The sequence below is a fragment of the Vigna unguiculata genome, chromosome 6 (genome assembly GCF_037176805.1).
Source record: "Vigna unguiculata cultivar grain cowpea cultivar isolate G323 ecotype 2 chromosome 6, ASM3717680v1, whole genome shotgun sequence".
In the NCBI taxonomy this organism is placed as follows: Eukaryota; Viridiplantae; Streptophyta; class Magnoliopsida; order Fabales; family Fabaceae; genus Vigna; species Vigna unguiculata.
In genome coordinates this window covers 35,474,072-35,497,430 of record NC_140797.1, presented here as the reverse complement: position 1 = coordinate 35,497,430, position 23,359 = coordinate 35,474,072, and the positions used below count along the sequence as shown (strand labels likewise).

At 32.6% G+C, this 23,359-nt stretch overlaps 2 protein-coding genes across 6 annotated transcripts; both read left to right on the top strand.

Moving 5' to 3' along the window:
- Positions 1–1,864: 1,864 nt before the first annotated feature.
- Positions 1,865–12,566, top strand: VLN1 (villin-like 1). Of its 5 annotated transcripts, none has more exons than XM_028076257.2 (23): positions 1,875–2,069; positions 3,573–3,678; positions 4,113–4,212; positions 4,481–4,549; positions 5,099–5,332; positions 5,698–5,875; positions 5,954–6,080; positions 6,315–6,480; positions 6,881–7,031; positions 7,127–7,212; positions 7,306–7,461; positions 7,666–7,734; positions 7,948–8,016; positions 8,102–8,239; positions 8,637–8,765; positions 8,936–9,083; positions 9,219–9,232; positions 9,557–9,697; positions 10,096–10,221; positions 10,592–10,654; positions 10,746–10,941; positions 11,785–11,963; positions 12,118–12,566. In XM_028076257.2, the coding sequence occupies exons 2-23, from the start codon at positions 3,623–3,625 to the stop codon at positions 12,229–12,231; spliced, it is 2,709 nt and encodes a 902-aa protein (XP_027932058.1). In that variant the 5' UTR covers positions 1,875–2,069; positions 3,573–3,622; the 3' UTR covers positions 12,232–12,566. The 5 variants fall into 5 exon arrangements, with proteins under 5 accessions (XP_085530976.1, XP_027932058.1, XP_027932056.1 ...); XM_028076255.2 differs by lacking the exon at positions 1,875–2,069 and adding an exon at positions 2,110–2,308; XM_028076258.1 differs by lacking the exon at positions 1,875–2,069 and adding an exon at positions 2,345–2,476.
- A 1,388-nt stretch (positions 12,567–13,954) lies between these two features.
- Positions 13,955–21,971, top strand: PHS2 (alpha-glucan phosphorylase 2). The gene is made up of 16 exons (XM_028076259.2): positions 13,955–14,339; positions 14,464–14,695; positions 15,354–15,533; positions 15,833–16,009; positions 16,101–16,186; positions 16,371–16,560; positions 16,916–17,008; positions 17,484–17,662; positions 17,791–17,908; positions 18,000–18,128; positions 19,234–19,452; positions 19,537–19,740; positions 20,091–20,249; positions 20,892–21,155; positions 21,279–21,469; positions 21,594–21,971. The coding sequence occupies exons 2-16, from the start codon at positions 14,471–14,473 to the stop codon at positions 21,718–21,720; spliced, it is 2,541 nt and encodes an 846-aa protein (XP_027932060.2). The 5' UTR covers positions 13,955–14,339; positions 14,464–14,470; the 3' UTR covers positions 21,721–21,971.
- Positions 21,972–23,359: the final 1,388 nt, after the last annotated feature.

Genomic DNA, 23,359 nt, shown 5'->3' with positions numbered 1-23,359 from the left:
ACAATCTAATGTCTTTTATTCATAACCCTCCCTATTCTTTAGGTTTGCATAAGTTATCCCATTTTACCGAGGCTATTCTTCTGCCCTCTGAACCCCATTTCTAGAGAAAATTTCTTTGTTGTTTTATGATTGTCTTGCATACACAAATTTGTGCTCTATAGAAGGAGAAATAATATAAAAGTAGGGTGATAATGACAGATTTTATGAGACAAATTCGTCCTGCAAATGTTAAGAACTTGTCCTTCCAACTTGATCACTTGTTTTTAATTTTACTAACGACAGGTTGTCAAAAGAACTGCTTTCTAAGATTCCCCCACAAGCAGGCCTAAATACTTAAATTACACTTTCATAATATTGCAATTTAAAACCTCATAGTATTTTTGTATAACATTTTTGTCTACACCTAAGACTTCAATCTTACTTTATCTTACTTTTATGAAAGTTTACCTTAAGGCCTGAATCCATTTCAAAGCATCTAAAATACTCTTTGTTGACAAAATATTTTGAAGATTTGCTTCACAAACAAAAAGTGTGTCATTAGCAAAATATAATAAATTAACCCCAACATTGTTTTTTCCTACTTTCGATCCTTTCTATACTTGTTTCTTAAATCTTAATTCTTAAATAGAATTTAAAATTCCTGAATTTTAGTTAATTGCATTTTTCTTTTAAAATTAATAAATTATTGAATGTCATGTAATAACATATCTAATTAACAATGTATAGTTAAAAAGAATTCTAAAGAAAATTTACTTTTTCCTTTTTAAACACTTCATCCAATTTCTAGACACACAATTAATTACATTGTTTGACCAATGTAATAAGCAAAATAATCCAAAGAAAAAAAAAAGATTAAAGAGATCTTTGAAGTGCTTTCTATTTATTTTTAAATAAATATCCAACTTTCCGATTTATTGACTAAATCGATGAATTAATTACAAACAACTTATAAACCTACCAACTTAACTGTGAGTTTTAAAATATAAACTGTTATTTAGTTTTTTATACTAATTCAATACAATTTGTATAGTTAAACGGCATGACAATGACAAATTTTTTTATAGTATCTTAAATTTAGTTAAGAATTTTAATACTGTTATTAATAAACATTTACTCCTTCTCTGTTCAAGTTGGTTCATTTGTTGTTCAAATAAAGTAATTCTATCAAAATATTTAGAATTTTTTTGAAAAAAAGTTATTTTCAATTAAACTAATTAAAGTCTTTATTCTTTAATATCCACAGATTTAATACTCACACTTTAAAAATATGAAAAATTAATCACCCATTTGAAAAATAGAAAAAGTAAATCTGCCCATCTTTTAACATTTAAAGAACAAATTCATTAATAAAAAAAAGTCAAACAAATCAAATACTCTAGCCTATACTATACCTCTTCAAGTTTGACTCAAACTAAAAATGCACCTTTTTATTTTATTAATCAAAATCATTTTAATATCTTTTAACATTTCAACTTTCATTTTAATCATTTAAAATTTGATTTTAAAATATGGAAACAATCTATTAGACCAATTTAATACTTCTACTAACATGATAACTCATATCAGTTAAAACAAACTGTCACTGTTTCTGTCAAAAATCGGTGAAAAGACTGATTTGGTTTAAAGAGAACCACTATCAAAGTAATTCATTTTAAATCTAAAAGGATAAAACAAAATCTAAAACATAAATAAGACAATAAAAAATATCTTTTATTTATTATCCTATCACGAGAACTGTCTATTAATAATACATATAAGAAGAAAAAGATAAACTGTTATACAAACAAAGAGACAAAGACACCGAAGATATATATGTTGTATATGTATATATACCATCCTATGTCAGAGAGGTATGTCAGAACATTAAAGATAGTGTTGAAAGTCACATTTGAGTTAGAAATCTCTTTCTATGTTGCAATGTTTTCTCAGTGTCTATGGTAACACCGCAAGGCGTAAAACAGACACCACACCACATCACACTTCATCATCATCACCCTCTTTCCATCAACCACACTGCAAAGTGCACAACTAGAAAGCCATTCTTGTGGGACCCACATACAAGCTGGACGGTAAAGATAACCATGCTTTTCAATTTTTTGTTTTGGTTTTGCTTTATCTCAAGTCTCTTTCTCCACCAAACGCTGTTTTCATCATTCCAATGTCATTTTGCCCTCCAATATAAAGCTTTCATTTTGTTTGTCTTCGGCCAAGGCTTTTCAAATGGGAATATCCAAGTTTTGTTCTTTCCCTGTCTGTTCAACCATCACCATCACATGGTGGTAGCTCCTGAATCTGCTGTTGAATAGAGGTGTGTGTGGACTATGATGATCTACCCTGCTGGTCAAATTAGTCTTGTCTGCTCTTTGAATGTTCATGCTTTGTGTTTGATTGCAGTGGATCATCTTTTTTCTCTCCCTTTTTAGCATTGTTATCGTCTTTTGACTTTGTTTTGCCCAAGGAATGAACGACCTTTATGGTTGGTTCTTGGTTGCTCTTTGAATTTGTTCAAGCTTTGTACTTGTTTGCTGTAGATCATCTTTTTTCAATCCCCTTTTCTTGCATTGTTATTGCCTTTTGACTTTTGGGTAGGATCGGTTCTGGGTATTGACTGATATAGATTCGTTTCGGCGCAGCCTGATAGTTGTGTTGATTTTGGGAGTTATGTGTTGGTTATGTGTTGGGTTAGTTTCATCAAATATTTTCTGCTGCGTTTTGGTTTAGTATTTAGTTTAGATTTCTTGCTATTTTAGACTTTCCTAAGTTATCAAGTTGATTACCTGAAAGATTATTTTCTTTAAATTATTGGTGTCTTGGTGGAAATTTTATTTTTTATCTTCATCATTGTTACTTGAGCAGAAAAATTACATACTTTAAATCTAACAGGCGATGCAGAAACAAAATATGAATGCTTTTAAAGTGTGATACACATTTTCCTTTTGAATGTTTCATAACCAAAATAATTAGAACTTTGTGTGATTTGTTTTTTGCTGTAATTACATAAAGAAGATACTAGATTTACTGATAACAGCTGTCATTCATTGGTTTATTTATTTAATAGAATTAAATTCTTAAATTATTAGTCATGTGACTGACATTGGCATAAGTTAAATGAAACCTTAGCTGTTTTAAATTAATTGCACAATGGTAGTATGTCTTTGCTTGATTATTTGTTTATTATAGCAGTGTTTCTGGATTATAGATGCACGGTTATAATATAAATCATTAATGTGTTGCCACCTTAAACCTTACTAGATAAGTATTAATATATGCTCTGGAAAGAGCAATCCCATTGTTAACTTGTATATGGAAAGAGCAATCCCATTGTTAACTTGTATATGAGTCAAGATTCTCTAGTGACTTTTTCTGGTGCTGTTTTCTGTTGAGCATTAAAAATACACTATGTTGGTACCATACAAATATTTTTAATATATTTTAAAACTTGAAAATCAGTGACCATCAAAGCATTTTGAAAGCACAACAGAAGAACAACACAGAAATACCTAGCAGAAAATTCAAATTCCATATATATCTCAGGATCTAAGGACTAACGTAGTTTAAATCTTGGATTGCAGAATAATCTAGTGTGGGATCATTTGGCTGGAGTATTAGAGCCACAGACTCAATGCCTATTGTCACTAAAGAAATGGACTCTGCATTCCAAACAGCAGGAGCAAACCCGTATCCTTACAACCATTTTCTTTTCAATTGTTCTATAATTTGTGCTACTCTGTAGAACAGGCAGTAGTTAGTTTATTTTTGTTCAGTTTTTTTTTTCATGCCAGAGAAAATAGAATTGGTATTAATTTCTGATGACAAAGCCGCCAGAACATAGCTGATTTTAACTGGCATTAGCCATGTCAATTGCAAAGGCACTGGTGAATGACTTATTGATTATGGAGAAAAAATGAAATAAAAAGATAGGAGAATAGATTCTTGCATTGTAATCATGCTACATTTTAAAAATAGTTGGTAAGCACATAAAACTCTTGACCTGGATGCTAATCTCTTGACTTTTATGCAAGTTCTTGCAGATTTGTGTTTCAACTATAAATTTTATTTTTAAATGTATCACAGTTCTTTGTTTTATACTTAGCTTAGCTTAATGTTCTTAGAGGCTTAGAAATTTGGTGTATTGAGAATCAGCGGCTGGTTTCAGTATCAAAGTCAAGTCATGGAAAATTCTATACCGGAAGTGCATACTTAGTCTTGAATGTAAGATAATGCTCACTTTATTTCCCCATCGATCCTTTTGAATGCATGAAGAATTTGCTGCCTATATCTCATCTAAATCCAAATTTTCAAAGATTGTCTTCATCATCTCTATTTGAGTTTTGCTATCCCCTTTTGAAATTGAACCCATTAATTTTGGAGCCACCTTTGCCATAATGATATCTTAACAATTCCCTTCAGTATGAGCATAACCTTAATTTAAACTCTACATAAATTTGATGCAGACCTTTTTATGTGTTTGTGGAAACAGGCCGTCTTTCCGAAAATTGGCACTCCTCATTATGACATACATTATTGGCTAGGAAGTGAAGCAAAGAAGGTTTATATCCTTTCTTTTCTAGTTGTCTTGCTTGTAGTGATAATGTTACTGTTATTTTTCGGCAGGCAAATATTTTTAGGCTCCTTAGTTTTTTTCTCCCTCAAATAGTTCCTTGTAATTTTTACTCACATGATGGTGTGGTCCTCCATTTTCCTATAACATTTATTGTCATCTTTCTCATCATGTTTACTGTATAGACATGTTTTTTATGATTTTATCCCATTTAGGTAATGTGAAACTGTACTGTCTAATTTACGGTACCAAGATTTCCTCAATAAAACTTGCTTTAGGTGTAATTTCTGTTTATCCAACGGCAAAATAAAGACTATGGGTTTGTATTTGTTTATCAAAAATTTGCTTGGTGATTTATATCTGGTTAAATAGATCAAAGAAGGTAATGGATATATTGTAACAAATATCTATTCACAACATTTGATTTTAATACATTAAACACTGAACGTAATTTTTAAGTATGCATGAATGTTGCATTGCTAACTGTGAATAAATAGCATGATCAGCATTGTTTCACAGTCAATAAAGTTTTGACAGGTAGATTCAAGCTTGGCATCAGAAAAGGCACTTGAGCTGGATGCAGCATTAGGATCGTGCAGTGTTCAATACAGGGAAATTCAAGGCCAAGAATCGCAGAAGTTTCTATCATACTTCAGGCCTTGTCTTATACCCATTGAAGGAGTGTTTACTTCAAAACAGGGGAGTTTGAATGGTGAATATCAAGTCCACCTGTATACTTGCAGGGGAGATTATGTTGTTCATGTGAAGGAAGTGAGTTGTTTCTGAAATTTGATAATTAACTGCTTCTGTTGTCTGTTAATGTGAATCACCTCCTCTGCCTATTTTCCTCTCATTGAAAATTTTAGTTATGGACAATACCTTATTGTGTCTCCACATAATACCGTATTAAACAATGATTAATAACTTTAGATGAGATAATATCAATGATGATCCCTGTTGGGGTTATACATGTTAGTTTCAGACAGCATAGCTCCCAGTTTCATTTTCTTTTCTTGCTTACAGACTTTCCATTGTTTGATTTATTATGTTAGTATAGCCTGTATCTAACGCCCTTATATATATATATATATATATATATATATATATATATATATATATATATATATATTCATTAGGTGCCTTTCATAAGGACATCGTTGAATCATGAAGATGTGTTCATCCTTGATACGGCCTTAAAAATCTTCCTCTTCAGTGGGTGCAACTCTACCATTCAAGAAAGAGCTAAAGCTTTGGAGGTTGTTCAGTATATCAAGGAGAATAAGCATGGTGGAAAATGCGAAGTAGCAACAATAGGTTACACAACTTTTTTAATGCTTATTCCCGGTTTCTGAGGGAAAGATGTTGCAATCATAATTTTACTATTTGCTGTAGAGGATGGAAAATTTGTTGGTGATTCCGATGTGGGTGAATTCTGGAGTTTATTTGGTGGTTACGCTCCTATACCTCGAGAACAGCCTCCTGTTCAGGAATCTGAGGCTCCTCCTCTAAAGCTATTTTGGTGAGGTTTATACAACTATTTGCATAATGTGTGTGTGCATGCATTAGGGCAAGTTTTGCCGAACCATACTTGTCAAAGATTATTTCTATGTAAAATATGGCATAAGTTTAATTAACTTATTCAATTAAGGGCATCAAAGTTTATTGTCTAACCTAAATTACTTTATTAGTTGGTTAACTTCAAGAAATTTGTCACTCTTTGCTAAAGAGGGGTTTCTTTTTCACATTTTAACAGGATAAATTTACAGGGAAAACTTTGTGAGACTGGAACCAATGTATTCAGCAAAGAAATGCTTGAGACAGATAAGTGTTATATGTTGGACTGTGATAGTGAGATTTTTGTCTGGATGGGAAAGCAGACTTTATTGACTGAAAGAAGAACAGCCACCAGAGCTATAGAAGTAAGACTCTCTTCTGAGTTTAGTTTATTTCATGGAAACTGTGAATATCCCTGCTTTCCAGTCTCTATGTTTTACCATTATCTTATAGTCAAAAAGGAGTTAGGCTTGGTTTATTGATGTCAAACTTTCACTCACTTGATGTTCACCTTTGTTCTGAAACTTATCTTACTAAAGAAATATACATTCTGGGATAGTTTTCTTCATTCACAATTACTTTTATTGTATTTTCCCTGGAGGCAAAATTATTTATAATTTTTAATCATAAACCCCACCTAATAATTCTTTGTAGCTGTAATGGTAGGACAGTTGATTTACATTAATTCATGTTGTCAATTGTGCTTTTCCATAAGCATTGCATTGAAGGCATTACCTATGCTCACTATTATCTCCATTTTACTAGGATTTTGTCAGAAATGAAGGCAGATCAAGCAAGACTCATTTGACATTTTTGTCAGAAGGATTGGAAAGTACCATCTTTCGGTCATACTTTACTAATTGGCCTAAAACAGTGGAGCTTAGGCTTTATGAGGAAGGCAAAGAAAAAGTGGCAGGTTTAGTATCTTATACACATTTCTCGTGTTTAAGAAGTTTACCATTAGTGTGTACTCTATTGTTCTTTTCTTGAAGTTTGTTTTTTCTGCCTCAGCCATATTCAAGCACCAGGGTTATGAGGTGAAAGAACTTCCTGAAGAAGACAACGAACCATCTATAGATTGCAGTGGCACAATAAAAGTATCTTCTTGCTCAAAACTTATATTTTTCTCCGTTTCCAGTGATCATATTTTCTTTTTCCTGTGTTGTCCGTTCTGAATACTGCAATTTCAGGTTTGGCGGGTGGATGGTGATGAATTGTCTCTTCTTTCAGTTACTGAACTGACAAAGCTTTACAGTGGAGATTGCTATATTGTACAGTATACATTTCCAGGAAATGGAAGAGATGAGACACTATTTTATGCTTGGGTTGGCTCCAAAAGTGTAATGGTAGGCACTAGTCAAGGTTTTCTGTCTTCCATTAGGTAGTTTTTTTAACGTGTCTAAAATACCCAATATGTCTTCCATTTAGTACTCAGCTCTTCAACTTCTGTAACAATGATAAACTTTTCATCTCATCTTTTGAAATAGGCTTGGTTGTTGTCAATAATCCTAACCCAAATTGCGCTTTTGTTCTATGATTTTGGCCTGCAGGAGGATAAAACAGCTGTCATTTCCCACATGAGTACTATGGCTGATTCAATCAGAACTAATCCAGTTATGGTTAGTGCTGCTCTTCCTTTGCCAACTCTTACAATGGGTTGATCGAATAATGAAATTATAGTTTTGGGAAATATGTGTACAATTTTTATCTTCACAATAGGTGCTAGCTTCTTATTGCTACATTCTGCATATTTAGCACATTCGTGTAAAAGACATAAGTCTCCTGCAATTGCTCTGCCTAATATATTCAATTTACATCACATGTCTGTTCAGGCTCAAATCCATGAGGGTAAAGAACCAGCTCAGTTTTTCTCAATACTTCACAGACTAGTCATATTCAAGGTATGTGCTCCAGATTGGATTTTGAAGTTGTGTTTAGTATTAAAAAAGTCACATGCTCCAAATTCTTCATTTTTGTTCTTGTAAGGGGGGAAACAGTTCAGGGTATAGAAACTTCATAGAAGAAAAAGGTTTGGTGGATGAAACTTACAATGAAAACCTGGTTGCTTTGTTTCGAGTACAAGGTACAAGTCTAGATAATATGCAGGCCATCCAAGTTGATCAAGTAAGTTTCTATTAATTTGACTTTAGTGGAATCCTTTTTTTATTTTTATTATATCTTTTCTCTAATCACCAAAGTGTACACAAAGGCTTTGAGCAAAGCTATTGGTTTCTTTCTTTTTTCTAAATTGCATCAGTTGTTTCTAGTTACCAGTTATTTTTCAGCACTAACTATTCCAATATCATTTTCTTATTGACTACGGACTAAAATAAGAAATTCTGAAGTCCAATCTATTGTTTTCTGTTACTGTTGGTCTATTGGGTGTTATTTATATTTTGGTTTTTGTCTGTTCTACACAAAATGGTGGTTGACTTCAATGCATGTTTTGTTTGCATTTTTTTATGTATAAAAATTGTATTATTTGTCAGTATGTATTGACTATGTACTAAAATTGTTATAGGCTTCAACCTCCCTGAATTCATCCTATTGCTACATTCTGCAAAATGAAGGATCTATCTATACTTGGATTGGGAGTCTGTCTTCTGCTAGAGACCATAATCTTCTTGATAGACTGGTGGAGCTACTTAATGTACGTCATTGCAATTGATATTTGGTGCTGGAATATTTTTTTTAGATGAAAGTCACTGAAAGGAAACATTTAGCAACGAGTTTTTCATTTGAATTTATATTAAACTACAAGACAATATAGTTCTTGTTATATATAGTGTTGACTCACTATTTCTTGATGCAAACCTGCAGACAAAATGGCTACCTGTGTCTGTGAGGGAAGGGAATGAACCTGATGTTTTCTGGGAAGCTCTTGGTGGAAAGGCAGAGTATCCAAAAGGCAAAGAAATTCAAGGATTCATAGATGATCCACATTTGTTTGCATTAAAAATAACAAAAGGTAAGAAAAACACCTTCTTAAGAAGAGTAATCTAGATCTCACTTGGTTTAGAACTATCCTGGGTGAAATGACAGGGAAAGCATGTCTAATTGATGGTTCTGTTTCTCACGCTGATTTCTTGGAATTTCAACTCAGGAGGAGACTTCAAGGTATGCTACTTCTACAATTTGAAACTGTTCTTGTGACCTGTAATAACTAATACATTATTCTATTAACTCAATAACAGAATAATATTTCTGATGAAGACTGAGATAAGAACCACCATAAGTAGCATTTCTAATAAGCATTTAGATTACCAGCACTGAGATTGAAATGCCTATAACATCAACCAGAATTAGAGCTTTTTTTTCTCATTAGTTCTATGAACTTTATACTGTGGCCTTTTTTTTGTTAACTTTTCTTTTGCTCACATACACACATATATAATGTATTATTTTAACGTCATTAATTGTAACCTTCATATAATATTTCAGGTGAAAGAGATATACAATTATACACAGGATGATTTAATTACCGAAGATGTTTTGTTGCTTGATTGTCAAAGAGAGATTTATGTTTGGGTTGGCTTGCATTCGGCTGTCAAATCAAAACAAGAAGCTCTTAATCTTGGCCAGGTACCTACTTACTATGCTTTTACTCTAATTGTAATGCGTGCAATTAAATCAGTTTTTTATTTCACGTATATATGGTCTTCTTCACATTGCCACTCACATTTTGAATTCCCACCATTAACATCTATGTTATTATTACTTTGCTTATACAAGGAAGTTTATGCATCTAATATACTATACAAGGAAGTTATTGTTTATGCATCTAATTCATAAAGAGGCAAGTTTGGTAGTTGTTTCTCCATTCTTCATTATTCACTAACTATTTGACAGTCTCGTTCTAGGAACTAATTCTTATTTGACCATAAAATGAATCATGAGATCAAAGTCTGCAGTTTTAATGTAATATAGGCTTACTCTTTGCTGCAATATGTTTATCTTACATTGGAAACTGTTATGAGCAGAAATTTCTGGAAATGGATATCCTTGCTGAAGGCCTATCCCTGGACATCCCTATTTATATTGTAACAGAAGGTTATGAGCCACCATTTTTCACCTGTTTCTTTTCATGGGATCACTCAAAAGAAAATGTAAGTGTTCTCCCTTCAAAATCATAACTATCGATCATCATACTATAATGACTAATTTTAAGAAGTGCTCATTGGTATAGTGGAGACTTGATGCGATCCCTTGCCCCCACTTTCCTAGAATTAAAGATCGATTTCTGAACTCCCTGCAAGATTTTTTTATATATACTGGTGTGGATATACATAGAAATATTTTTCATATACAATTCAATATTTTGCCATTGACCTTGGTCATGAGTTTGAATCCAGAAGTTGTCTCTTTGCATATGCAAACAGTTAGTGTTTTTATCTGGTGTTTGAATGGGACACCTTTTTGGTGTTTTACATTATATTGTTACCAATCTTATCAATTGTTCTGAGTGAATTGTTGCAGATTGTTGGCAACTCATTTGAGAGAAAGCTTGCAATTCTGAAAGGAAAAGCAAAAAGTGTAGAAGTAGGTGACTGCATTTAATAACATCAATTTTAGAAGGTTTTCAGCTTTTGATCATTGCTTTTGTCTTCGTAATGTTTTCCACATTATCCAGGGACATATTAGAACCCCATTAAAAGCAACCTCCAGGGACTCTACTCCTAATGGTCACAGAAGCTTTTCTGCTTTCTCCAATGGGCGTGGAAGAAGTAGTTCCCCTTTACCTAGCCGTGCAGGTGATAGGCTTCTTTCTAGCTCCACTCCTGTTGTCAAGAAGCTCTTTGAAGGCTCTCCTACCAATGACAGTGCTGGTAATAACAATCCTTCTCATCAATTTCTGATGTGAAATTGTTTAATTGAACAGTTAGTCTATATGTGAATGAGTTAGTTCTCTTTGGAGCTATCTACTCCAAAGTTGTATATATATATATATATATATATATATATATATATATATATATATATATATATATATATATCTGTATCTATTGATAAAGAGATTCTTCTTTGTAAGAATTTTAAAATAGTTATTTTAATATGTACATCTTAATAAATAGTAATGTTAAGAAGTTGACTTGAAGTCTTATGCAACCTATGGCTCTGATGCCATGTTAAAAAATGAAGTTTAAGCCTAACTCAACCTTACAAAACTAGGACAACAAATTTCGCTAGAATAAACTCTAATCCACGACTTTGATACCATGTTAAGAAGTGAAGTTTAAGTCTAACTCAACTGGCTGGCTTCTAAGGTGCGGTTTGCACTTGTTGGGTCTTTCGAGAGAGGATCATCAGGGAGATAAAGTACCAATGAGACATGAGTCCAACCCACTCATAAGGGATTGATACCACTCTTAACCCAAAACCTTAAGGCAATGGATTTATGGGTCTTCATCGTTATATGATGTTTAATTTTCTCATTTTTACTTAATATGAGACTTAAATTCACACTTGAATTTTCAACCGCACTTACTTATATATTATAAAATTATTTTATCTCTAGTCAGCATGAAATCTCCAACAAGTAATTATTCTCAGGTGTTTTGTAAAGAATCATTAGTGGTATCAAATTCAATTGAGTTATGAAGTATTGACTAAGGTGATTCTTTTTCATCCTTTACTTGTTATATTTTATCATTTTGTTTTTCTTTTCCTAGAAAAACCAACGCCACAGGCTGAGTCTCCAGCAACAGAACTAAGCTCATCTAATGACTCTGCAAGTTTCACTCAAAAGGATAGAAATTTGGATGGTGAGAATTTGCCTACACACCCCTACGAACGCCTGAGAGTAGTTTCTGCTAATCCAGTAACTGGCATTGATTTGACAAAAAGAGAGGTACTTTCTAAACTAATTCAATCAGTTTTGTTACCATCTTTAACCTTTTTCTTGCTTTTGGAGGATTAATACGAAAGACCAAGATAAAAGTTTATACAGAACTTTGGTTCTATACTCTGAAAAGTGACTAGAATCTACATTTTGTGATGAATAGGTATATTTATCCAATGAAGAGTTCCGTGAGAAGTTTGGAATGCCAAAATCTGCTTTCTCTAAGCTTCCTAGATGGAAACAAAACAAACTGAAGATGTCACTGGATCTATTTTAAGGTGACTGACTGTGTTTTGTGGCACTATATTACAACATTTTAGGATGATACAAATTTTATCTCGTGAGTGCATTGAGAATTTGAGGTTGAGTTTGCGAAATACGTGTCATATAGTACTCTTCACCAACTTAAGCATGTTGATTCCTTCATTTTATCTCATAATGTTCTGTTTTGAAGATGATGTTTTTGGTGCATACATGTGGAAATATGTAACGGTTTTTTGCTTGAAGAGAAAATGTTGTATAGTATTTTTAGTACCGAATGTTCAAACAAACTTGCATAGGGTTTGATTGAAAATCTATGATCTATCGACTAAGGTTTCTTGTCGTTGAACACACGAAGTGCTTAACAGTTTCTTGCATGAATCTTTATTATCATTAATGTTTCATTAATATAGTATATATATATATATATATATATATATATATATATATATATATATATATATATATATATATATATATTCTTTTACTTAATTGTACAAAGTTGTGTGCAACTCATGTATTTAAACATTGAATTTTGGGCACGTTTGACTACCAGTTTCTCCTCCAAATTATAATATTTATTGATACAAGTGATTCTTGGATCGCACAGCCTAAGTGATTTAGTATTTAAGTCATTGTGATATAGTATATCAAATAAAACAGTAACATGAGGCTCAATAATTCACTAGGTTAAAATAATTTAGGCCTTTTCCTTCTTGCATCCCCTTAAATTTTAAAATTATCATTTTGTCATTTGTAAAAGTGAATTTTAGATTTTCTACATTGAAAATCTTTCTGACAAAACTTTTCAAAATTTTCATAACAAAATTTTTAGAATGAATTTTTTAGAACATATGAAATACGTAGAGTTTTTTGGAATAAAATTTCTGAAAAAAAAACTTTATATAAAATATCATATACATTGTAAATTCGGAATGATTTTTTTCAAAATAATTTTTTCTGTTTTTTTCATTTTCTCGCATATTATAGCTGAAAAGTATCTGAAAAGTTAAAGAAATAAAAAATAATAATAATATAGGTAAGGGAAGGGTTCAACGATTTAAAAAAAAATAATTAAATATAATAATATTTTTGTATTGTGGTTAAAAATATTGCAAACGCGTGTTTTGCATGTAACCAATTAATTTGTCCTTATTAAATTATTAGGATACCATTAAAAACCAAATGAGATCATTTTTATTCTATTAAAATTGATTAATTCTACAATTATACTAAAAAGAAAAGGACGACGATATTTATTGCATGTAAAATATATTTTATCTAAAATTTACCTTGAGTTACCATAAATAAACTAGCATATGATATCACTTCACTTCTATTTTCCATGTGTAAAGGTTGACATCAAAAGTTCTATGAACACGTATCACTAGAATCATAGAATTATGATAAAATCAGTAAATTTTTTTATTAGTCTAAGAAAACGGACATTGAAATATAAATCCTTTAGATATTCCTGTTTTTCTGCTAAGAATTAGAAGCCACGTGATCGAAAGACGTATAACTTGCACCAACGTTTCTTACTTTTCCGTGAGTTCCAACCGCTCTTGTAGAACACATCAACCTTTTCCCTTACGACCGCTTCCAATCAAAGCTCACACGTGTCTTCCTTCTCACCGTTCCGAAACTATCTCATCATTCATCCCATAATGCTCCATTTTGTTATCCCAACGCAAAAAGCCAAATAAATCTAAGTATCTAACGCACTCTCACACTCCATGTGACTCATTGCTTCCTTCACTCTCACTGCTCACTTTTCTATCAAATTCAATTGGAGACAAGAGAAAAATCTAAACTTGCATGATATTTTCTTCATTTTATTCACTCATTCAATCACTCCAAAGTCTTTCTCTATCTCCTTCTCTTTCCATTTAAAGGGTCTCACTCTCACTTATGGTATCATTCAGCATCATATCTCGTGATTCCCTTCTGTGGCTTAGCAACAACACTCCTTGAAATATCTTCCCATTTGCTTCCACGCCCTGATTTTGTTTTTGCTTATTAATCACTTGTTTTTCCACTTGCACATTTCTTCAATTCTTAATCTTGATTCATAGAGATTGAGAGGGAGAGAGAGAGAGGTTACATTGATTAAAGTTGGAAGAGGTAATTGTTCTTTTACTTGGGGCTTTCTTTTTATCATCAATTTGATTGGTGGTAGATAAAAGTTTATATTATTGTGACTATTTGATAAGTGGGTTGTGAGAAAAATAACTGTTTTTGGTGACAGATTAGAAATGGCGGCTAAAGTAGAGGCTAATGGTGGTAGTGGCAAGGTTGGTGTTTCTGCAGTTTCTGCCAAGATTCCAGCAGTGGCACATCCATTGGCTGAAAAGCCTGATGAGATTGCATCCAATATTACTTACCATGCTCAGTTCAGTCCTCATTTTTCCCCTTTCAAGTTTGAGCTGGAACAAGCTTACTACGCCACTGCTGAGAGTGTTCGTGATCGTCTCATTCGGGTATGATCGTATACTTCTACTTCTTGGAATTGCGATGTCTAAAGTTTATTTGTGAGTCAAGAGTGTTTTGTTTATAAACAGTTACAAATACGAATGTGTTTCACTTTCATGTTATAGTTATAGTGATGATTAAAGATGTTGGTATCTCAATTTCTCAATAGCAATCGACATCTAATAAAATGAGATTTTTCTCTGAGAAAGATTTAGGACCATTAATTGGTCATGCCAACAAGCAGAGTGTTTTAGTGTATATGGAATTGTGTACACGTGTACACGTGTGTGCATGTGTGATGTAGTGAAACTTTTCACGAGCATGGATCTGGTCATCTCAAATCTTAACATGATAAGGTTGTGCACGGGAGAGGATCCATTCTTACCTTTTTATAATTCAGTAGTTTGAATTGATCTGAAATTTGGACAGATTTATAAGTTCTGGTTGGTATTTGTAAGCAAGAGGCAAGTTATGAATAATTTCGTAGGAAACAATTAAGGAATCAAATTATACAAATAAAGGTTAACTAAATTAAGACAATAAATAACTGTTTTTAGAATTTTGTGAATAGTTTGTTCTCTCCCTACTACTGATTTAAGTTCTAGGTGGAATTGTTTACTTGGAAAGTACTAATGCTGCTGTTGTACATTGATGATATTATTTCAGCAATGGAATGAAACATACGCTCATTTTCACAAAGTTGATCCCAAGCAAACTTACTACTTATCGATGGAGTTCCTTCAAGGTCGAGCTTTGACCAATGCCATTGGAAATCTGAACATCCAAGATGCATATGCTAATGCTTTGCGCAAATTTGGACTTGAACTAGAAGAAATAACAGAACAGGTAATAAAAAATTACAATCTATGCATGAAATATATTTTTCTCTAGGGCCGCATGCTAGATTATCATTGTCAAATTATGTTATTGGTGTATAACTTGTGAGGAGATTCATCCCAAATGTTTTACCTGATTTCTACTTCCTATATCTTTAATCACCATGGAATGGTTTTCATAAATTCAACATTCATTTTCATAATGAAAGCATCTTCCCAAAGTCTGCATTCTTTCATATCTATTGATAGATTTTAATTATATGGTATATAAAAGTTGTTTGCTGGATCATTCAACCTGGAACTTTGCAGGAGAAGGATGCAGCACTAGGAAATGGTGGTCTTGGTAGGCTTGCTTCTTGCTTTCTGGATTCAATGGCAACACTTAATTTGCCTGCTTGGGGTTATGGTTTGAGATATAGATACGGGCTGTTTAAGCAGAGAATCACCAGGGAAGGTCAGGAGGAAGTTGCAGAGGACTGGCTTGAGGTTTAATTTATCTCCTTCATTTTAAATCTGTGGAACTATATTACATATTTCATGAGATACTGATTTGCAAAATCAAATGATAACCAAACAGAAGTTTAGCCCCTGGGAAGTTGTGAGGCATGACATTTTGTACCCCATCAGATTCTTTGGTCATGTTGAGGTTAACCCTAATGGAAGGTAAGTGTAAATATACCGATTTACTTTATAAAAGCATTTTTAGGCGGTTGTTAAATGACTATCTATGATGGTTAAAATTTTAAAACATAATTCTTTTTACTCTTTAAATCTTAATTCAAATGTAAAAACAAGCTATATTCAGATACAGTGTATGAAAGTACTTACAGTTTGGTGTTTATACCAGACGAAAATGGGTTGGAGGAGAGGTTGTGCAAGCACTGGCTTATGATGTGCCAATTCCAGGTTACCAAACCAAGAACACCATCAGTCTTCGCCTGTGGGAGGCAAAAGCAAGTGCTGAGGATTTCAATTTATTTTTATTTAATGATGGGCAACATGATGCAGCTTCAGTACTTCATTCGCGAGCTCAACAGGTTGGCATCTGTGAATTTTCATTACTGTTAAAGAGTGACTAGGTTGCTGTCCTCAACATGATTATAAGTTGGTTCCTATACAAAGTAGGGGGAAAATTGGTGGGTGGCTTGTCTGTGACTATATTATTTGTAGTAGATCAATGGTTGTGCTTCTACCTGCAAAGATCCTGTTATAGTGATACGAATCAAATGAACAAAGCATTTCTTGCCATTATATTATCCGATAACAATCCTTTTGAATTTTAGTTGTATTCCCAACCCCCATAATCCCCTCCCGTTGTCCTTGGCCTCTGTAAAAAAGAAGCAAGCAAAAAGTTATGTGAAGCAATTCTAACCTAAAATTTGTTTTTTGTAGATCTGTGCAGTTTTGTACCCTGGGGATACCACAGAAGGTGGAAAACTTCTACGGTTGAAGCAGCAGTTCTTTCTCTGCAGTGCATCACTCCAAGTAAGTCAAATCCACTTGATAATTTCCTTTTCATGCTAAGTGTTCCTTAGAGTATCGTATTATCATTCCTTGTGTTCATTCATAATAAGAAGCTAGGATTGAAACTTTCAGCAGTGATGGTTGGTCAGTGACTGTGTATTGTTGATTTGATGTTATCTTAATTCAAAGTATACATTGTTTGTCATCATTTTTGAGTTTTAAGAGAAATTAGCAGTTATTTTCACTATCCTCTTTCAGTTAATTATGTAACAAACAAAATGTTCTAGTTTCTCTTGAGACTTGTCTTAGTGAACACCTTTGCTGACAACACTTTCTTTATGTAACAAGAATGTTTTATAAATTTAATGGCGTGGATATTTTCACATTAGAATCGATTAGGGTCATCTTTACATAATTCATTCTTGCCAAATACCAGGAAATTTTGTTTGACATCTTTTTGTTACCATTGTCCACTCCTATCTTTGTACAATTACAGGATATAATATCCCGATTTAAGGCGAGGAGACAAGGGCCTTGGAACTGGTCAGAGTTCCCTACAAAGGTTGCTGTTCAGTTGAATGATACTCACCCAACACTTGCAATACCAGAGTTGATGCGATTACTAATGGATGACGAAGAACTTGGATGGGAGGAAGCATGGGATGTGACATCAAGGTCAATAAATTGTACAAAATTGTTGTTCAGAATGTTTATTGTCCATCCTCTTTATTTCACCACCCCTCACAATTGCAGTGTATTACTGTATATATTATTGCTAAAACGTGATGCTATATCTTAACTAGGACTGTTGCTTACACCAACCATACTGTCCTCCCTGAAGCACTGGAGAAATGGTCTCAACCTGTAATGTGGAAACTTCTTCCACGCCATATGGAAATCATACAAGAAATAGACAAGAGAGTAAGTTGCTCCCCTTCCATGTTTCTCCTTGATTGACTTCATGAAAGTTGCACTGATATATTTTAATGTGGAAACCATGAAACGTTTGCAGTTCACTACAGTGATAAGTACAACCCGGTTGGATCTTGAGAGTGAGCTAGCCAACATGCGCATCTTAGACGACAATCCCCAAAAGCCAGTAGTTCGGATGGCAAATTTGTGTGTGGTTTCTTCTCATGCAGTAAGTGTACTTTTTAGAACTCAAAGAAGAGTTTCATCTATCTTACCATGTGCTTGTTTTTTATCACCATATACCTCCAAAGTTTTCCAATATTGGTTTCGGAAAGAAAACATTGAACTGAATGTTTTTGGACAACTTATGTCAAATTCCAGTTATAGTGCTATTCTAGCAAGCATTTTTCCTGCGTGCTGTATTATTCTCTTGAAGATTTATTGGCTGTCACGTCAAGAACAGCTGCAATTTAATACTGTGATGCATGAATCTATTGTTTTTCCAAACTCACTTATTGTTATAATAGTGGTATTAGAATAAAGTTTAAACTGAACATTTGGAAGGATTGTAAATCAGAGACTTGTAGTGTTACTATAGCAAGTAGCAAACATATTTTTACTGTAGAAAGTAGCAAACATATTACCTATGAAGAGTGAATTTTTGCTCTCTTGGATAATGCAATTGAATGAATACTACAATATATGCAGAAAATGTCTTGACCAATCCAAAAATATCCTCATAATACAGTATCTCCTAACTAACTCCACTGAGGAAGGCAAGAAAGCTACATATTAGGAGAAAATAGTACAGGAGAAAGATATTACCTTGAGAAAATAAGGTATTAATAAAAAGAAGAAAATGGTGAAAATATAGTGCAGATATCATTAACCTGAGTGTATTCATCTTGTATGCTATCATGATCAATCAAAGAGAACAATCTTTTGTTTAATAACACAATATGCTCTATTAAAATAGTATTATTGATAGAAAAAAAAATCTGCTAAAATGCAATCCATCCTCAATCATAATTTCCAACCATTCATCTAACAGAAAAACAATTGCTAGGTAAGAATTATAATTTAAGAAGTATGAACTAAAGATGGTCAGTGAAGGTGTCCAAAATTATGAATAAAAATATGTAGTCAAAGGTAAGGAATACCAAACAGACATTTTTTAGTCTCTGTGACAATTTTATCAATATTGTATCCTTGTATATGCCCCTCTCTCCATATTTTAGTTACTAATTTTCTTTTTCCCTATTACCCTGGTACATATGATTGTAAAATTATTTTAACTGAATTCCATATACCTCTTCGTGCCTATCTCCTTGTAGGTGAATGGTGTTGCTCAGTTACACAGTGATATATTGAAGTCAGAATTGTTTGCAAATTATGTTTCAATCTGGCCAACAAAGTTCCAAAATAAAACCAATGGGATTACACCTCGGAGATGGATTCAATTTTGCAATCCCGAGCTCAGTAGGATAATCACCAAGTGGTTAAAAACTGATAAGTGGGTAACCAATCTTGACTTGTTAACAGGTCTTCGACAGGTAACTACCCAGATTCTTCTTCTATGCAGCAGCAAATTGATTCCCATTACGATGGTATACTAACTCCTGGTGTTTTTCCCATAGTTTGCAGATAATGAAGACTTGCAGAAAGAATGGCTGTCTGCAAAGATGGCTAGTAAGCGGCGCTTAGCACGGTATGTTTTGCAGGTGACAGGGGAGAGCATTGACCCGGATAGTTTGTTTGACATTCAAGTCAAGCGTATCCATGAATACAAGAGGCAGCTACTTAACATACTTGGTGTGATTTATAGATACAAGAAGCTAAAGGTATGAGAAACAACCTACTGTTTGATAGGGTAAATTTCTGAAATGCCAATCATTTTAATTTACCTTTTTTATGCCTCTTTTAACTGATGTTGATAACGAGTCACAGTTACATCATGCGGCCTTATCCTCATATCCAAGCTTCTATTTTAACATTTTATTTTCTGTGCACAGTAATATTTTGGAACATCCATTTCTAGTGCAAATTCATCAACACTGTTTATAGTATTTCATCTTCTTCCATCTGGGAGATGCAAATATACAGTCACTTATTACGTAAAAAATCCTAGTATTATCAAAATACATTATCTATGCTGAAGATAGTCATTATATTTATAACTGAATGATGATAGGAAATGAGCCCTGAAGAACGGAAGAAATCTACTCCGCGTACTGTAATGATTGGAGGAAAGGCATTTGCAACATATACAAATGCTATAAGGATTGTCAGGCTGGTGAATGATGTTGGTGCTGTTGTCAACAGTGATCCTGAGGTCAACAGCTTTTTGAAGGTAACTTGACTTTGTGCAACTTCCTAGATAAAGTGCCTTTGTTTTTGAAAGTAGAAAAAATTAGGATACTAAGTGAATTTTTCGTATATTTTCATTCCTAATGTTGAAAAAGAGGAATGGGGAAACAGTTAGATCTCCAGAATGGGACCTAGATTTATAAAATCTTATATATGCATCATTACTTGACTTATCATCTCCACATTCATACTATGATGCATCGATATTTCAATTTAGATCACATATCCGTATCGGACATGTATAAGCATCGGATATTTTAAGATACTTTACTAATACTAATCAACGAAGTATTTAATTTATAAAACGGTAGTATTTTTTTTATGACTAGAATTTATAATTTTTTATTTTGACAATGTATAATATATATGATTTAAATTTAGATTCAGACGATAAAAATCACATATACGTATTTTATTATTTTCAATATAAACGTATCAGATATGTGGCATATCCAATACACATATCGTATCATGTGTCATATCCAATACACATATCGTATCATATGTCATGTCCAATACACATATCGTATCCGTACAACATTATGTATTTGCTTGATTCTTGATATAATATCATACACTTCTTAGGGAGAAAAAAAAAGCTAACTGCTATTTGAACTTTTGTCAGGTTGTGTTTGTCCCAAATTACAATGTGTCTGTGGCAGAAGTGCTAATTCCAGGAAGTGAACTTTCACAGCATATTAGCACTGCAGGAATGGAAGCAAGTGGCACAAGCAACATGAAATTTGCTTTGAATGGGTGCCTTATAATAGGCACTTTAGATGGAGCCAATGTAGAAATCAGGGAGGAGATTGGTGAGGAGAATTTTTTCCTCTTTGGTGCCACAGCAGAAGATGTTCCTCGACTGAGGAAAGAAAGAGAGAATGGACTGGTGAGCAGTTATTCAAAAGGGATGCAAAATCAAACAAATATTTTTCTCAAAAATAAGCTAATCCAACTTTAAAACACATGTAAGAAGCTCGAAATTAACATCACCATTTTTTGTGATTTGTAGTTCAAACCTGATCCTCGATTTGAAGAGGCAAAGAAGTTTATCAGGAGTGGGGTGTTTGGAAGCTATGACTACAGTCCATTGCTTGAATCTTTGGAAGGAAATTCTGGTTATGGTCGTGGTGATTACTTTCTTCTTGGTCATGACTTCCCAAGCTACATGGATGCTCAGGCAAAAGTCGATGAAGTGTATCGGTAAGACACAATCTTCTATTATGTTTTCTCATAAATTTTAATCAATAGTAGAAAGTGTTTGCACTTCTCCTGAAACTTTTCATTTGTTCATGTAAATGATTTTGTTCATATGATTTGCATGCAGTGACAGGAAAAAATGGCTAAAAATGTCAATCTTAAGCACTGCTGGAAGTGGAAAGTTCAGCAGTGACAGAACAATCGCTCAATATGCCAAGGAAATTTGGAACATAGAAGAGTGCCGCGTGCCATAATTTCTGCTGCATGTCATTTGCATGCAAGTTTGTGTATAGCAGATAGAGAATGATAAATTTATAAGTAATAAAAAATATGAAAAAAGTAGTTTACTAAAACGAGAAAGTGAAGGAGACTTATTTTTTCTGTGTTTAGCTTGTCACATAAGATTTCAGCTTTGTTCTTATGTTAAATGTTCTCTCTACCATCTGCTTCTGATAGATAGTGCCTTCTATATGCAAATAAATCTTTAGTTTCATTCTCTGTGAAATTTGATATAGCCTTCTAAATTTGAGGATTACTTTTTCATCTTTGCAATGAATTAGTCTGGTGTATATTCTGGTTCAGTTGAATAAGATTCTATTCTAGAAAGAATAAATGCTGTATATTTTCGTATGGATAAATAATGTTCACATCTTTTTAGAAATTCTCAAAGTATAGTTATCTCTCCTTTACTTTTAAAAATTACACTATTTTCTCTTGAAAAATAAAAGATGTACCTTTTGTTTATAGTAATAACTATTTTTCTTTGCTGATCTTCTATCTACTTCATTGGTACTTGATTTTAAAGAATTTGTTATTTATACCAAGACTTCAGAATAGCAAATTTTAAATCCTCCTATTCTCTCATTTAAAATTAAAATTTTTTATTTGGATAAAAATATTAAAATTTTCTTTGAAGGTAAAATTTTATTTTTAAAATATTTATTCTAAAATGTGAAATTCTTGAGTTGAATTTCAAAAAATAAAGAATATTGGTCGAATTTAAATATTTCAACATATTTAATAATTTAATTATTTTAGTATTAAATATATTTGGTAATTTAAAAAATAAAAACATTAATACGTTTACTAGTTGATATTAATATATTTACCAATAAAGAATATTAGTCAAATTTAAATACTCAAATAATATTTAACAATTCAATTTTTTAATGTTAAATAATATTTAATAATTTGAAAAGTCAATATTAATTGATTTCACAAAACAAAAAGATAATATTATTTACTAATTATGTCATTAACATAATAGAATCACTTAGTTATACAAATTACAATAATAAACTATAGTGTAAAAGCGGAATATTCTATACAACTTGTGTCAAACATATACGAAGATCCAATTAATTATTGTGACATTTTTGTTCTTATATAATTAATCGGTCATCATATATGTTTGACAAATTTTGTGTCATCCGGTGAAGACAGTTAAATACTTTAGCTTGATAACCAGTTAAATCTAATTATTATGATCCATAAAAAGTGCATATAACTTCATGCGTACATAAAAGTTTAATTTTTCAAGTTTCCATAACAAGTTTAATTTTCCTAGCTCCTCACGTATTTGCACATGGATCACTATATATGTTTGACAGGTTTTATGTTTTTTTTTTCTTGAAAACCACTCAAGCCAGTTAATTAGTTTAGGTTGATAACTGGTTAAATCTAATTACTACGGTCGACAGGTTTTATGTTTTTTTTTTTCTTGAAAACCACTCAAGCCAGTTAATTAGTTTGGGTTGATAACTGGTTAAATCTAATTACTATGGTCCATAACACGTACATGTAACTTCGTGTGTACATAAAAGTTTAATTTTTCAAGTTTGGGTAAACTATACAAAAAGTTCTTTCTAGCTCCCAACTTGTTTGCACATGGAT